The sequence below is a fragment of the Cinclus cinclus genome, chromosome 2 (assembly GCF_963662255.1).
Source record: "Cinclus cinclus chromosome 2, bCinCin1.1, whole genome shotgun sequence".
Lineage (NCBI taxonomy): Eukaryota > Metazoa > Chordata > Aves > Passeriformes > Cinclidae > Cinclus > Cinclus cinclus.
Genome location: NC_085047.1, coordinates 48,324,278 through 48,342,306, shown reverse-complemented (window position 1 = coordinate 48,342,306; position 18,029 = coordinate 48,324,278). Strand labels below are relative to the sequence as shown.

The window sequence follows — 18,029 nt, the reverse complement described above, 5'->3', positions numbered from 1 at the left end:
ATCTACACGACTTTTAAATACCTCGGGATTGTGACTCCACCACTTCCCTGGGCAGCCTGCTTCAATACTGGTCAACCCTTTCCCTAAATTTTTTCCTCATGTCTAATCTAAACCTCCCCTGGCACAATTTGAAGCCATTTCCTTTTGTTCTTATCTTTTACCTGGGGCAAGACAACCCCCTTCAGTACTATGTCCTTTGTGGTGGTGGTGGTAAAGGGTGTTTAGGTATGTACCCCTGCCTCTTTTTCTCCAGGCTGAACAATCAGAGCTCCCCCAGCTGCTCCTTATAAGGGTTGTGCTCCAGACCCTTCCCCAGCTCTGTTGCCCTTCTCTGGACATGCTCAAGCCCCTCACTTTTTTTTTCCTGAATTGAGGGACCCACAATTGAACTCAAGGTGTGGCCTCACCAGTACCAAGTACAGGGGGACGGTCACTGCCCTGCTCCTGCTGCCCACACCACTGCTGATCCAGGCCAGGATGACATTGGCCTTCTTGGCCACCTGGGCACACCCTGGATCATGTTCAGCTGCTGATTCCCAGCACCCCCAGGTCCTTTTCTGCTGGGCAGCTTCTCTGCCAGTAATGCTGCCTGGGGTTGGTGTGACCCCAGTGCAGGATCCAACACTTGACTTTGTTGAACCTCATACAGCCACCCTCGGTCCATCAGTTCAACCTGTCCAGATCCCTGTGCGTGGCCTTCCTGCTCCTCAGCTGATCAATATTCTCACCCCACTTGGCCTCATCTGCAAACTTAGGGTGTACTCAATCCCCTCATTGATATCATTGATGAAGACGTTAAACACAACTGACTTAATAATAAAGTAAGCCTGCAGTATCTTTTCCAAGCCATTGAAAATATCTCTGCATGTATTTGTGGTCTTTCTTCTTCTGGATGGTAATGACAGGAGGCAGGGAAGCCTGCACTGTTAATCTGTAAGATGTGATAGTTGAAGAGGAAACTCACTTCGATGTTCCCAATGTAACGTCACCGGTATTACGCCATTTAGGAGGAGCTGGGTAAGGAAAACAAAGTTTTGAAACCTTTCATATAGATTTGGTCTCTTTTGCATCGACTATCTGCAAGTAGGTAAATGTGAAACTATTTTTAAAGTTACTTTTTTTCTTCTGAAATAGTTTGGCACGGGTTCTGAAGTTTAGTTGTTGAATAAAGGAACTTCCCAGCAACTGCCTTTGATTACTTCTAAATGTAGGCTACAGCTGTTCTTTTGGGAAAGGCACATAGCTCAGCATGTGAGAAACTGACACCTTTTTCTCTTCTTTTCAGAGTATCTCCTCTACAGAAGTCTGAAATAGTAGACATGGTCAAGAAACACGTCAATGCCATAACACTTGCCATTGGGGATGGTGCCAATGACGTAGGAATGATCCAGACAGCTCACGTTGGAGTGGGGATCAGTGGCAATGAGGGCATGCAGGCAACCAATTGCTCGGATTATGCCATTGCACAGGTCAGATGCAAGAATGAATAACTGCCATATGATCTTGTGAGAAATTCACTCTGCAGCCCTGTAGTGCTCAACCGGCTTCTCCTAGCCTTCAAGCTAGAAGCATCTCTGATTGTTTCCTTTTACAGGCAGCTGTCTAGAACATGTTTTGGGAATTTGTTATGATTTTGTCTTCTTCAGGGGATAGCTCCACCCCTCTTCAAAGTTTTAGTTTCCTCCTGACAACTGTACAATATCTTGGTTCTTCAGTAATCAGGGGGAAGCACTTTCTGTGATGCTTGTGTTACTATGCTTTTAAATAACTGATCTGTCTTGGTGCAAACTCTTCTCTTACTATGAGTAGGTACTATAATCAGGTGTGTGAGAATTTGGCTGTTTGGCACTTCTTAATTTGAGGTGCCGCCTCTATTTTTATTTCCCCCCCACCCCCTGTGTTGTATCCAAGAATTGATCACAGTTCTAGACAGCTGGCTAGAATTTTCATTTGATATACATTATTTTGAACGTTATTTGGGTGAGTGCTCCTAAACTAGCTCATCAAATGAGCTGATTACTTCATCTAAAAAGAGGAATTAAAAGCCTTTTTTTTGTTTCTTTGTTTTGCTGAAGAAACCACAATTTAGAATCAAGACTTTGAAAGAAAAATCTGAAAAGAAAAAAATGCTTCAGTTGCTGAATATCCTCTGAATACTACTTAGACCTGAGATGCTCTGTGTGTTTGAGACTGATGCAGGGCAAAACCAGATCGAGCTGACAGGAAGCAGAGACAATCCCTTCTCTCCTGATGTTCCCTTCTGGCAGGGTGTAGTCAGATTTGTTCTATGAAGTGACATGAAATATTACCATCTTTTGGTAGCTTTCAGTAGCAGGTGAGGTTTTGAAAAGGCAGGGATGATGTTGCTGTATGCACAGATAAGTGTTTGTTGTGTTAACCCTGCTGAGAAGCAAAGTGGCAGTCTTACACTGATGCTCTGCTCTGACCTCTGATGAAGAACACGTGGTTTCAGGTTTGAATAACTGAGACCTTTCACAAAATCTATCTTGAGAATTTTAGGCAGTTTTACCAAGTTTTTCTGTCATAAACTGTGGCATATCCCAAATATATACCAGTATAGGAACGGCCATAGTCATTGTCTCTGGTATCGTGTAATGAGTTTTACATTTTTAATTTCGGTGGATTATATGTAGTTTCTGCCGTATAATTTAACGGAATGCTCTTTACTTGGACTTCCTCAGATCATTTATTACATCTGCTTTAGTAACTAAGCGTAAGCAGCAAGAGTTTTGTCCGTAGAAGGCCCTACATATATATGTAATTTCTTTTGTGTCACAGTAGTGTTAACTCTGGAGAAGTAATTCTGTGTTGACATGTTGCTTTTGCATTAACAAAACCCCCTGTTGTTCAGTTTAGTGTTAGAGCATGGGAGTTGCTTTTGGTTTAAATTCCAGTCAGCAAGTTACTGACAATAACGATGAATCTTTTTGGTTCAATATGGAATAAAAGCTGGTGACACTGGCACAGAACTGCAGTGTTCAAAAATTAGTGAAACACCATGGAACTGTATTTTTTGTGATTGTGTAGAACAACTTTGTACTGATTAAATTTAAAAACATACAAAAAATGCCTCTAGTATAGGAGACTAATACTGTGTGGTAGTATGTACTTAAAAAAAAAAGTAAATTAGTGCTCAAAAGGAAGACTTGATCTTCGTGGAGTGTATTTCTTTCAGTGAAGACATATAACTCCCCCTAAAACATTAGTGCATGTGCATGCCTTGAAGGCAGAGTATGTTCTTATTGAGTAATTTAAGACGACCACTGTAATGTAGCATCTCATGTTCAAATGCTATTTCAAATACAGTGCTGCCAGAAGTGGGCACTTAGAGAAGAAAGAGTCTCTATTTAGGCTCATTTGGGATTCCAGGGAGAATCAAAGCATAAACCAAACAAAAATAAAAAGCCAACTTGTGTCTGACTCCACTTGAAATAGCTTCCACAGGTGCAAGGAGCATCTGTTTGAATCATCCTTTTCCCTTGAAATGATACTGCACCAGTGACCTCTATTTAGAGAATTCCCAAATCAAATGACCTAACTAGTTAGAGAGACGGTAGTAGATTTTAATAACTTTTTTTTTTTTTCAGTAAATAGCTTTATCGTCTTAATTCAGAGAACATCTGGTGTCTAGGGACTCTTTCCGTTTCTTAATTAAGGAAGCTGCTTTCTTCAACAAATGTTCTCGTTTTAGTTTCCTACTTTGGAAAAATTGGCTTGTTTTGTGAATGCCTTTTCACTGTCTTAAAACCTCCCCAAATGCCATCACCTCATCCTTTAGTCAAGACAGATTCTAAAAGATAATCTCCGAATAAAAGTTACGCTAGGGTTGATATAGAGATGACTGTAAAAACTTACACAGACTGTTTCACAGGTAGGCTGGCCAGATGGTGGTAATGTTTTCTCCTGATTCAAAATGCTGTAAACACAGGAGCATCCAAACAAAGACAGTGTCTTGGTAGAACCCATGTCTGTACTGCTCTGTGCCAGCAGCTGTGCATTTGCATAATATCAGCATCAAAGCAAATTTAATTTTTTGCCATGTCTTAGTGGGACTCTTCAACAGTGTGAGCAGGCTCAGTGTGTTCTTTAGGCTCTGAGTATCTTCCTTGCTGTGCTCTGTAATGCACTCATTTTCATGAGAGCACAGACAAGAACAGTTAGTGGTAGGATTTTTTTTGTTGCCTTGAGCTTTCAAGAAGATCCCATCCAAGATGGTCACTTGTTAGATTCAGCAGAGAGAAGTTCTCAGGTTGGGTCTGACTGTTCTCCACAGGACTTTGGGATGACTTGTAAGGGCATTGTGGTGAGTTTCTCGTCACCTCGGTGGTGTTTTGTTAGTGATTTTGATGAGATAAGTTGTAGCTTTCCTGCATATTAACTTGAGGCATTAGGGGTCTAACAGGTCAGCTACTCCCTTGGGAGTGTCCCAGTTACAGCTCTAGCTCAATTTTAGCAGAGAACAGTGAAGCCTGGTTCACTTTTGTTTTGTTTTTTTTTTCCTTCTCTGTTGGCATATCCCAGCAAATCTGAGTTGCTGATGCATGGGAAAGAGGCTGTCATTACAGGATTTGTGGTTCAGTGATTTCATTGCTGGAAAGCATGGGAGCAGAGCTGCCTCATGGCAGTCCTAACTCATTACTGTAGCTTTCAATTTCAAATAAGTTTTGGTTAAAAGAAATTATCTAGAATCTAAATTTAGGAAGTTGGGATTTTCGTGTCAAGTCACTTTGTGGAAAAGGAAGCAAAGCAAATAATTACCTTGTTGTCCAAGATCCCTTCAGGTACACACATGCTGAACAGTAAACACTGTCATCACTTTAAGCTGTGGGTAACTGGGCAAAAGAGGAATGCTGCAGGTCATAAAAAGGTTCACTAACTAAAAGGTTCACTAAAGCCAAGACTAGAAAATTATGCATTTCCCAGTCTGGATTACAACACTGGCTCCATGAAAGTCCATTTTCAAAAGTTCTAAATTTGAGCTCTATCTGGGGTTCAAACTAGCATTAAAAGGTACACAATCATACAAGACAGATTTACTTGCTCTGTTTGGCAAATGCACTTTGCTTTATACAGTATTTTATATAACACACAATTGCATGCATCTTGTGGGTGGAAAATGTTAATGTAAGTATCTATTTATAAATGCATCTATTTTCCCACTTTTTTTCCCCACCTGTGTATTTTATTTCAGCTCAAGACAATTTTGGTTATTAGGTTGTTCATTTTATACAGGGAGATTCTGAACCTTGCAAGTCCTGAAACATTGATTTTGCCATTAGGGTGGTAATAACAATTGAAGAGATTTTTGCCATTTAAAACCACTTTTTAGAACCTTCAGAAGTTTTGATTCAAAAAAGATTTTAGCTTTAAAAGTATTTTAAGAGGGTTTTTTTATATATCTTCTGTTAAGTTGTTTCAGTGTTGCACTTGAATAGCTTTCAGAGCTGATTTGAGGATTTTTAATTTTTTTCCCTGGAGAACAGGTCTTTACTTTCAACTATTTTTTTTTTTTTTTCAATTCTTTGTATGTGTAAATACTTCTTTTCTGTCTTTCAGTTTTCCTACTTGGAGAAGCTGTTGTTGGTACATGGTGCTTGGAGTTACAATCGAGTTACCAAATGCATACTGTACTGCTTCTACAAAAACGTGGTTTTGTATATTATTGAGGTAAGAGTAACTAAATGGATGGGTCTTGCTGGTGCTTATTCCTTAAATCATCTCTTGTAACTAGAAAAGCTCACCCAAATGGATTGAGCAACAAGGACTGCCACTTTTTTTTCCATGTTTAGCAATGTAAAATTCAGTTTCCCTCCTCAAATCAGTTCACTTGATTCTTCTAATGTTTATAAAGGAAGACCAAAGGTTTTCAGTACTGTGGAGCTTTGAATATGACATGTCAGAGGCAAAGTTCGTTCCTTCTGTTTACACACTCTTATTGAAAGCATCTTTATATTCATGGAAACATTTAAATTAGTGCTTATATTGATAAAAACTTGGATTTGGGGGCTAAATTTGAAGCAAAAGTTCATTTAATAGCATTTATTAGGCAAATAAATGATGCACAATTGTAGCTGTTCCTTCAAAGTTACAAAGACCATATATTAGCTGGAACTGAAATTAGTTTATTTTTTAGAAAGAGATGACATAATTTTGTTAATGACATTCATTTGCACAAATGAAACCGGTTATTTGATTTAATAATTAAAACATACCTGTATTTTGAAAATAATTTGCTGGAAGATATCGAGTAATGGAACTGGATTTTAAAGAGGGCTGAATACTGTTACTACCATTCCATTTCAGCACGCTTAAGAGAGGAGTGTAGTTCTCATGCTGCAGAATATAGTCTTGAATTTAGGATGTATCAGGAAGGATTTTATAATGTGCTTTTGCCTAGTTAGAAATACTCAAGGAACTTTAAGTCAGTGGCTTGATCAGTTGAGTACCACGTGATCACTTGGTACAGTAATTTCCACCATGTTCATCCGTTTTATTAATATATGTGCATATATATTTGATTTTCTATTTCTTTGTACAGCTGAGCAGCCATGAATGAGGTTAACAGAAAATTGCAACATTTATAATTAGGCATGTAGTTATATCAGTTAGAGGAGATAGTGGGTGAGTAATATTTTGCTATTTAGTAAATCATATAATGATCAGAGTGGTCAGTATTTCTGATTCCATCAGGGTTTGATCATCTTCTGTGTATGATAGAGAAAAAATATTGTTCACTAATTTGTTTCACTTTCCCTGTGCGATTTCTGAATTAGCTGTTGTCCTGTACATCAGGGTTTTAGAGAAGGTTTTTACATGCTATTGGAGATAATAACAATATTTATTATTGTGCAAAGAAAATAGAAAGAGCTTTAGAATGAACTCTTCTAGTGTATTTCTTACTGAGCATGTTTGGCTGTTGCTGGGGTTTTGCCTGAACTTTTCAGAAAAGGCTTAGTTAGCTTCATGATTTCCTGCTAGGATTCTTTTCTCTATTTGAAAATTAGTTTTGGAAGTCCTGCTTCTAGCTTATTATAGCACCATGTGTCTTTGTTTCTTTTACTCTAGTCTGACAAGTAAATTAAGTTCTGCATCAAATGTTGTATGGCAAAACTATGCCTTCCAGTATAAGCAGCTGAGCAAGGGCTTGAACACAAGTGAAGTTCTCTGGGACCTCCATCCTGAGGTAGCTCAATTATTTTACCTTAGGGTGGAATTTTATTAGCCAGATATCTCTATATGATACATGAAGTCCACGTATGCTCTGAGAATTTGAGGTCAGAAGTGCTCTCCACTCTTAGGCTGTGTTCAGTTCTTTCTGCACACTGTCCTGAACCAAATGAGCTTTTGTTTCTTCTCATGTCCATGACTGAGGATGAGTCATTTCCATCCAACACCTGAGCACTGAAAAACGTCCTACAAGACACAACCCTGCACTGCAGTTACCTCTCTGTGCTTGTGCTGCATAGAAGTTGGGAGCAGGTTTAAAGCTTTAAGGGAGATGAAGTGACAGAAATAATCTTGTTGTCCTGCAGCAATGGGAAGAGCTCAATTTGGTTTTCCCTGGTGAGTTTCCTTTACTAGCAGACTTAAGGAATTTCCCCTCCAAAACTGTCTAAAACCGTCTAAAACCAGCCAAATTGCCTGGAAACCCAAGAGACACCAGTTTTGGTATCCTAGGGATACAGGATGGAGAGAAGAGATCTTTAAATTCCCTCCTTAGCTTTCCACAAAGAAAGAGAGGTTGTTTTGTGGATGTGCTATAAGGCTTGGCAGTGCTGATCAGTTTGTGGTATGGAATGATGCTTATGAAAGAGATGTTCCACAAGGGAATAAATCCTTCAACTTGAGAGAATGGTAGTTGAATGCCTGGCACTTCTGCACTGTTGCTTGTGTGTATGGTGTGTTCCTGATTGTTTCCCAGTGCTCTGGACAAGTTTAATATTTACCCATACTTTCTGCTTGGCTATGTGGTGTATGGGGAATATCCTTTTAGCATGGTAATGAAACAGGGATTTGAACTAGAGCTACTTTCTAAGTATCTTCAGAAGGATTGTGCTAAGTAAATATTTATACAGTTGAATGAAAAAGCATATCATGAATATGACTGCCAGTTATACCTTTGTTCCTTGTGTCTGTTTTATTTCAGTGGAGTTTTAACACCTGAGGAATAGATATAGTAAGCCTTATATAAATGGCTTTTGCAGCAGAGAGGCACTGGGGCTATCATAACTTTTATTCCCTGATACTTTGCAAATACCAGAGAGAAGGAAGAGGTCGTGGTCCGGCTTGGCACGTAGAACATCTGGAACCAGAATTTGCAGAGGCATGCAAGTTAAGACATTAAGATTTGACTTGATTAAACCATGGTAAATGCTTGACAAGAGCATATTGGTGTTTCTTTTCCTAGCATCCCAACGTTGGTATACTAAAACCCTTTGTACGTTAAAAGTTCATCTTCATACTAGTTATGTACCCTTAAAACCGGAGGATCCAAAGTTTTGCATCTCTGAAGCATTAAATTTATTAGCTTTTTTTTTTTCAGGTTCTGGGTTAAAATATAGAATTTGGGGTTTTGTGAAAAGTATCCTCAGGTAATTGTCATCATGGGCTTTACTCTTAAGAGGTGCTGTGGGGTTAAGGCTGGTGCTTACCTTTCTGCAGTGATCGATTCTTTGTGGAGAGGTGGGGTCCCAGGAACTGTTTTCAGCTGCTTTGATGACTAAATTGTGTGGCCTTATTGAGTTAGTTCCATGCAGCTAAAGAGGTGGTATTGCAGACAGCAGGCCTTGTGGTTTAGTGGTTGCAGGGCCAATGGAGATGAGTGTATTTTCCCTCTCTTGAAAAGGCCCTCCTAGTATTTTTCAAGAGGTGAACTTATAAGTCATCAAAGTAATTATGTTTAATGAAATCTGAAAATATTTTGTCTTGGCTTAACAGCTGAAAATTCTGTATTCCTCTCCTTTCTCTAGCCTGTTATCTCCTTTACCATTTCTTCATCACTGTCCTATCTTTCTCTTGATTTCTCCCCTTGATTTTTGAAAATACAAAGCTAAGTGAAATATAAATAAAAAACACAAAGAGAAGCAGATCCTGGAAATTCAAGTCCTTTTGGTGTGATTCTTAGCCTGATTCCTGAACCCTGTATATCACTGTTGCCAAGGTGTTTCAAGGTATTAAGTTGAGGTTCCCTTACTTAGGGACATACTCACCTATCAAAAGGGGTGCAGAATCTAACCTTTCCATCCACAGAGCTGGTTGATAGATTGAATTGCTGCTTCTTCCCCACTCTTGACTATCCATGGTGGGTCTGTCCTAAGAGGGGCAGGGGAATCTACATGGAAAGCTACCAAGATGGCTGCAGGGATGAAATGCAAATATAAAGCCCTCTCTTTGGTGTCTATTCCTGTACCTCCTGTGTCTGCATGCACCAGCAGTGTGCACTAAATCCGTTTCTAAGGAAAGCCAACCATTCAGAATCATCCTGAGGCAGAAGATCAGTGACAGGGTTTCAGCTTTTAAACATTTGACAGACAAGTACCTGGGCATACTCACAAAATACAATTTTGCTTAATTGCTTATGTGGCTGGCTTCAAACTGAGTAGTGAAACAAAAGATCTGTTTCACATATGCTGAGCAGATATATTTAACTGGAGGTGATATAAAGTTGTCCTGTTGACATTAGAGCTTTGAAATGTAGCTGATTTCAAATGTAAAAGAATACAGGAATGTTGCTTTCATGTCATGCTTGGAGAAGTAGAAACACAGCAAGATCAAAGGTGGTATCAGAAATATCAGGTAGGAGTTCAAGACCTTTGGGAATGGTTCTGTGGAAACAGTAGCATAGAAGATAGCTTTTAGGCCAATTCAGTGTGCAGGAAAAATGTGCTCAGTACTTCACTGGCGCCTGTTGGTTTTTCAAAACGTCCTTTAATATGAAGCACTTTTTTATTCTATATTGCCAATTGAGTCGGGGTGGGAATAGATGGCCCCAGTGTCAAGGTCTGGCAGTGTAGGGCCAAGGCAGAGAAATCAATGGTCATTGGGAAGGGGAGAGTATAATATACATACTTTGGTTGCTGTATAATTTTAATTTCTACTTTAAGAATCCAGAGATAAATTGTAAGCCTAGATTAGAAAGCTGTTTCTTTGTAGATGCTGAAAGGGGAGTGTAATCTGTGAGCAGTGTTAAACAAACAAGATAAACATACTAAACAGCAAAACACTCAGATCATATTTTTTCTTCTAGAGCTAAATTTCCAAGTTTCAAAAGCTCTGAGTAAAGACAATACCTAGAGAAACATGCTTTTAACTACGGTGATTTTGGGAGTCAGCAAGGTCTGGCAGTGAGAGGTGTTAAGTACTCCACGAACTCTTTGTGGTTACCACTTCAGACAAGCTGATAGCACAGGCTGCAAAAGCACACATGAAATGTTGCTGCATGAGACCTTGCATTTGTTTTGTCCTGTTTTCTTGCTTTGCCATCAAACACAACAGGTATTTTAAGAATATGGAAAGCAGACATGGAAATTTCAACTGTCTTCTCCAAATGGCAGGCAGAAATAACTGTATCTGTTGTGGTACTAAAAAATATACAGCGCTAATGCTTCTGTGTGCTTATCCCTGATTTTTATGATATGACTTTTACCTACATCTCTGTGCTTTCTGTTTGCAACTGACTTTGCCACTCTTAGATTATAGCTAGGCAATAGAAAACCTTAGGCATGGGGATTTTTGCAGTAAGTTGAGGACTGAAGTGCTATAACTGTTGTCATATTAAGCAACTTCCTTAAAAAATATGAGCAGTCTTTTCCCCCCAATGTTAAATTAAGGATAAGAACATCTGGTTGTGAAACTTTCTAACAAGGTTAACAAAAAAAAAGGCAGCTAGCTGTTGTCTTCTTATTCAAAGTATTCAGTTGCCTGTTTAAATACTTCAGATGCCAGTAGGCATTTAATAATTATTACTCCTATGAATGTACTCAGTTGGTGTGGTAAGCTTAGCACAATGCTCTCATTATGGTGAAGAAAAGGAGGAATATGTGTGTGACTTCCATGTATATCATTTGGGAATCTAGATTTGGATTTTCATAAATACATACATATCCTGAATAAGTAATTTATTCTCGATAGGCAGGTGCTTTCAGGTAGACAAAAGGTGGGATTCAGCATCTTTAAGACTGGTGTGAGGTTTAAATTAGGTGCCTGAGAGAAGTCCATGTGGATAACCTTTGTGGAAGCTCTGGGCTCATGGAGAGCAGTATGGGACTGGCAGGTATGTCACAGGACCTGTGACTTCACCTGTCTAAAGCAGCAGTACTGAGAGGTTGGTCTTAAGGTAGCTGAATTCTACCCAGGAAGAATCTTTTGTGTTCTGTTCTTATTTGTTTTTGAAACATGTAAAAGAAAAGCATTCCAAACCTCTCAGCTCGGGTAATGTTAATGAGATCAAAAAGTGCAGAATATTTATGGAGGGTATAGTACAGGACTTGGAATACATGAAAAACACAGGAATGAACACAGTGTGAGGAGCAAAGCTTGTCAAACTCAGCACTGTATTTCAATCATTTGTGGAAAAACAGGTCTTACATATGTGCTTATTTTTCTCTTGCACTCTTCATCAGCCTTGTACACAGGTTTAACATGGAGAAGACCTAGGACAACACAGAACATTATCCCCTTCCCGCCCACCAAAAAAGCTGCTTGCAGGCTCCAATTCAAGAGAACATTCTTTAGTAGCAATGGAAGCAGATTCTACAAGGAGCCTGCCAAAGTTCTTGGAATATTGTAAAATACAATTTTCCAACATAATCCAAAGCTGTCTAGATAGTGCTTTGCAATTTAGTCCTAAAATATGTATCTGAATTCTTTACAGTACCTGGTTGATATGCTGCTACTGACAATTTACTTGCTGTTTCAATCCCCCTCTTGTCTGAAGAAATTCACCCTTGTGTATAGGCTGATCTCATCAACCTTAATCCATTATTATTGACTTCTTGTTTTTTGACTTCCTAATTGAGCATTTTAATCCCCAGGGTTTACAAGGACTCAGCCATGAAGATAAATCCGTGCTAATTTTCCTTTCTTTTTGTAGTGCTATGCACTGCACAGTGAATCATGAAAGAGCAGTCCATCTTCCCAGAAAACCAAATTGGCCCAGCTATGTAACAGCTGGGTTTGATTTTTTTTTTCCAAGCATGATGGAACTATCATCATTGCTCTGAATTTATAAGCAATGCCTCGATTACAGTCTGCAATACAACCTGTATTGAGAAGAAGAGATCTACTCTGATATTTTATTGGACACAGAGTATGTTGAGTGCCTGGATCAATTTGTTGTGTACATTTACATAACAGGAGTATGAACGGCACAGTGATATTTTTCCCCCCTTGGTAAAATATATGCTTAATTTGGTGTGGAAAATCTTAAATTCATAATTTGGTGGGTTTATATAAAAGTAATGATAATATTATTGTATAAATTTGAGGACATTCACTGTGAAACATTTAGTCATCTCCAGAACAGTGTGTTTTTCAAAGCCAGAATCCTGTTATCAGTAAATGTTTTTTCACTTTAACTATGTCACCAATAAAAATACAAGTTTGTGTTTGGAAGAGAGAGAGCCTAATGTGAAGAAGCTTTTACTAGGGAAGATAAAACCTATATTATGAAAGTTAGGAAAATCCAAGACTAGGTTTTTTTTTTCAATCACAAAACCATCTTTCAAATTCAGGAGTTCATTGTTGGTAATTTCAGCCCAGCTTTCTTTCCCAAAGCTAAACCTTTTCACATAAAATATGACTCCTCTTATGGCCTTGAGCATTGACTTGAAAATCATTGGCTGCTCTGATTCAGTATTGTTTTATTTAAAAATATTTTTTTAATAAAAAACACTTTCATCTAGACTAATCCAGTGCACATGTCATTACTTGCTGGTACAGAGAAGGCTAAATTTCAAATTTGTGTTGGTGTTGAAAGTGTAAATAAACCTTACAATGGAGTTACTTGTGCTTAGTACTTGAATGCTGAGTTTAGCAATGCTGTTTGGTACTGAAGGGGTGATTTTGAGAGAGTTTTTTGAAATCCAACACTACAGATACACTGATGCATATATGGTAATACATCTATTCACAAATATATCCTTTGGTACTGTGCTGATTTTCTTTCTGGCCTCTATCCCTATTAATAGACTTCTTTTAGTCCATTTTGTTCCTCATCTGCATGGGAATAACTGAGAGCAAAACAGGGTCCGATGCATATTGCATAGGTGTAGCAGGGATTTTTTGTCTGTTTTGCTTTTTGCTAGATAAGTCATGGGGATATCATGCTGCAGATGTGAGGTTTCTCCATTTCTGCCTGTACCTCATTGCTCTAAATAGCAGTCTTCAAAATACATTTCGACAGCAGTTTACTTGCCTTTCATAGAATCATAGAATAAGGTGAGTTGGAAGGAAGGAACTTGTGAGGACCATCAAAGTCCAGCTCCTGGCCCTGCACAGGATATCCCCCAGAGAGTCACACCACGTGCCTGAGAGCATTGTCCGACACTTCTTGAACCCTGTCAGGCTGGTGCTGTGACCACTTCCCTGGGGAGCCTGTTCCAGTGCCCGGCCACCCTCTGGGTGAGGAACCTTTTCCTAATATCCAACCTAAACCTCTCCTGACATAACTTCCTGTCATTCCGTCGGGTTCCTGTTGCTGGTCACCAGAGAATGTGTTTTTGAGGATGGTAACACATACTGCTTGGAAAGGAGGCTGAGGAGGACTTGCCCCGGTTCCAGTGACTGCTGACAATTTGGAGCAGTGTGTCTAATTCTCCTGTTTATCTTGGAGGCACTGGCATTAAAATGGCCATGTAAATGTGTGTGTTCTGTTACTTAAATACAGCCTGGGAGACTTTTGTCTTCCAGAGGAGAGAAAAGCAGAATTACTTCTACTCAATTAGCTATATCTGCTGCAATTAAACTCAGATGTTATCATCATATTTAAAAACACTGCTTGGCCTAGGTGCGAAAATGAGGTTGCTGCAGTTCTTTTTGCACAGCTCTTTGTAAAACACTTTTCAGCGTGACGGAGGGTTTGGAAATGCTGCAAACAAGGAATGATACTGATTCACAGGAAGTCATGCTTTTGTGCAATTTCACAGGGTGGAATTCAGCTTGGACCCCACTTTTGGAAATGCATGGTGGCTTGCCTGTGAGCAGTGTCACTGAAGTGACTGAATAGCAATTGCATTTTCTACAATCTGGGTGGTTGTTAGGAAATAAAATGAGTTTATTTATTCCAAGCCACACGCTAGGATATTGTTGTGCGAGCACAAGAAGGTGCTGGTCTGTGTGGGCTTCATTTCCCTTGCTGAACCGAAGTCTGCCTGGCTGGCAGCTGCTTGCTAGCAGTAAGGTCAGGATACAGCTTGGTATTTTTTTGAGTGCAAGAGACGTGACCGTCACACTGAAACATTGTTTTGGGTCCAGTTCTATCATCTTAAAGCATTTTACTCATACTTCGCCTCTTTGTTCTTGGCAAGTTATGCAAAAAAAGCAAATTTTACCTGAGCTCCAACAGCAGTCTCATTGGCAACTTTTCCTAGTTGTTGATAGGGGCATTTTTCTGGCATCTTTGGAGGCACTGCTGGAGTATGTTTCTAAAGATCAGATTTTCTAGGGTGTCCTTTTAGTACAGATGCATGCAATCAATGAATTAATAACTCCTGGTGTTTTAATACCACTTCATAGACAACTCCAAAATCCTTCTGCATGCTAGCTCAGGAATGTAGGGTCACCAAATTTTTGGAATATAGAATTTCTTTCCAGTATATGTATCATGAACTGAGCTGGTCCTGATTATGCTGAGGTTTCTTGGGTTTATATGCTTATGACCCAAAGAAGCTAGGACAGAGAACAAATTTAACTGAATACAGATTCCATTTTTAAATGCTTCTGGAAAATAATTTTGCCATTTTACTTGGATGAGCTCTAATGATAAAAATACCTCTATCCAGTTTCACTAATTAACCACTAGAGACTGTTTTGTCTTGGGATGCAGGAAAGGCATCTGTAACCTAGTTTAAACGCATGTGAAAGATTTATGATAAAATGTATCTTTGTTTTTCAAAGAAAAAATCTAGAGTATAGCTTTGGAGGGTTTGTTTACCCAAGTTCATGATCTTGAACCACATTTTTTTGCTATAGCAGGGTCAGAGGTAACAACTATACTCTGTCTTCCATGATCAGTATGCAGAGTAAATCTGGAGCAGCATAGGTGGTGCTTTCCAATGTGCTTTTACAGCCTCTTCTACTGTAAAACCAGTTCAGTGGTTTGACTGTATTTGACCCAAGGGATATCGGCCCTGTCAGGAGGTAGAGCTCTGTGGCTAGGGACATTAAAAAAAGGTGTTGCCACTCAGTGCCCTTGGGAGTCTCCCTTGCTATGTGGGAATCCTGGGTCACTTGACTGAATAGGCATTAGGAGGCATTGGCCTGTGTGATGGCCCACAGCAGGTGTGAAAACTTTGAGTAACCTGTCCAAACAGGTTGTCTTTTCCCTCAGAAGTGAGATGTTGAGTCCTTGCAGATAGCTATGGCTGTTGATATGATTCTGGTTATTTCTGTGCTCAGTAGAATGTGTAATTGCTTTTCATAACTCCTTATATCTCCTCTATCTCTTTTCAGTGAAATAATTTAGAACATGTAAAATGCACTAGAAATACCAAATTACACTATTTACTGATATTGTTGCTTTTGAGTTATCCACTTTTCTTTACCAAGATGTCAAAAATTAGCCAGTTGTAGCTCCTGCCCCTGATATTCCATTGACAATTCATAAAGTCTTGTTACTTCTCTTCTCCCTCACTGTTTTGAACCTGATTTCTTTCATGAGCCATTGCAATTTAAGTGTAACTGCTGTGAAATAAAGGCATGCTGGAGCAATGGGGTTTCTTGGGTTTTTTTTTTTTTGAGCCAGGATTCACAGCCTTGTGTAATGAGGTCTGTGTCAGACAAGGCTGAGAAGATTCAGGACTAATACTTAGACTGAGACAACCATCTTCTTAACACATGTTTGTGGGTATACTTCAATGTTGAATATAAATGGCAGTAATCAAGGGCTTAAGCACTAAAACCCCAAAAGTATACCCCAAAAGGCAGAGGTGCCCATTCAGTGGCAAAACAAGAGCTAAGTGTTCTTGGTGCATGTTTGGGTGTATGTTACAACCTGTTTCTGTTCCATCAAGACAAAGAAATGAAGTACCGCTGGTGGCTTCCTGCTTTCAGAAGAGTGAAGAAGGTCAAAACTTGGTCTGCCAGCTTTTAAACATGACAAAATTATTTTGCTTACTTTCTTCTTTCTGGATTTATTTCCTTGATTGCTTTTGCATGAATGCATTTGGAAAGGAGGGAGATGGAATGTATTAGCCTTAGCTGTATGTAGCTTCTTCAGGGATTCAGAAAAAGTATGTATTATCAACTGCATTAATACTGGATATGTTAGAAAAGGAATCCAATACTGTATTTTCTCATCCAACCCCAAATAATGCTGTCTTTTTAGTAAATGACAATGCAGATTGATTTTTAATGGTAACTGACTAAAATACATACACAGCTCAATAGCAGCAAACCTTTAAACCTTCAGTAGTCACTAACACCTGAATCTCTCAGCATTATTTCTGATGATGGTTCCTGTCAAGTTCAATTTTGGTAGAAAAGTGAGTCTCCCTTTTCATTTTGCTAACAGTGTCCTGACCTTTTCTCCCTTTTGTTGCCAAGGAGTGACAGGTGTCTGGAGCAGCAAAGCAATGTGACACTCAGCCTGTGCTTTGTGTCAGCTCGTATTCATCAGCCTTAAAAATGACGTGTGGCTTTGTACTACTCGGAAGTGTGTTTATGCCCATTAATACATCCTGATTAGCAGACAGTATAGGGTTAGACTGTTGAGTTGCTCCACTTTCCCCCATTTTTTTTTTGTTTCCTGGTGTTGAATATGTAAATGCATGACATCAAGGAAATTTTAAGCTGCGACTTCTATAGTGGCATTATTAGTCCTTGTTTGTCTGCTGCAGTCTGTGTTGGTGGTACCATGCCACATTCTTTCAGTGGGTCCAGCAGCTTGCTCCACTGGGAGCTTTGTGCATTGCTCACCTCCTAGGTGCCACTTCCCTCAGCAAGTCCCAGTCCCTCCTGCTGTGTGGTGGATGTTGCTGTACCCGTCACTGGGCTGTGCTTTCACCATCACTTGAATCCACAAGTGGGCTCTGCTTTAATCCGACATGAACGTGCATTGCCATTAAAAAGGGCAGGCTGATCTTCGTGCCTCCCCAGGGGTGTGTTCTTTTCTCTCTTTCTTGCCAAGGCATTACTGTTTGCACAGCTGCAGGATGGTCGCTTTAAGGTTAGAATTCAGCCAGGTTACCTTCCTGGTATACACAGGAGCCCTTGGACAAGAGAAAGGACCTGCTCTTCTGACAGAGGTATAGACTTTCATCAGACTTTGCATGTTATTTTAGTAAGCCAATATGGGAGCTTTTGCTTATGTATATCTGCAGAAAAGACAGCGAATTTGGAGAGGAGGAGCAAATGTAGGGCATGAATTGGTTGTCATTATAACCCTAGTAATCTCCATGGCATAACTGCTTAGAAACTTAAATTAGCCAGTTTTTCCCTTTTGGGCTGTCAGGGTATCTTTTACTCAAAGGCATTCCAAACACAGATCTGAGGAAGAAGAGGGAAGGAAGTTGAAAAGTGGTAGTTGATCCCAATACTGAATAAAGAAAACCTTTCCCTATGTCAGTCACATATTGTTGATGTGCACAAAGAAGCTGTGATATCGCAAAAACTGAGAATGCATCAGAGACTGTCATTTTAGCAAAATGTATGCATGATTATTGGATTTTATGATGTGTGATTTGTGGGGTGTATGTATGTGGAAATCTTTAAGAATGTGCATTAGGCCATCTGGGCAACAAGGAGGAGCTGGTTTGTGCTAAAATACAAGCTCTTTCTGCAGTGGAGGAGTG

At 39.5% G+C, this 18,029-nt stretch overlaps 1 protein-coding gene across 1 annotated transcript in view; it reads left to right on the top strand.

The window, feature by feature from the left end:
- ATP8A2 (ATPase phospholipid transporting 8A2) overlaps nucleotides 1-18,029 on the top strand; it is a 187,613-nt gene that overhangs the window by 129,306 nt on the left and 40,278 nt on the right. Inside the window, exons 25-26 of the mRNA XM_062514914.1 lie at nucleotides 1,286-1,469; nucleotides 5,578-5,688. Of these exons, the coding sequence (XP_062370898.1) occupies nucleotides 1,286-1,469; nucleotides 5,578-5,688 (295 nt within the window). The remainder of the gene's footprint in view (nucleotides 1-1,285; nucleotides 1,470-5,577; nucleotides 5,689-18,029) is intronic.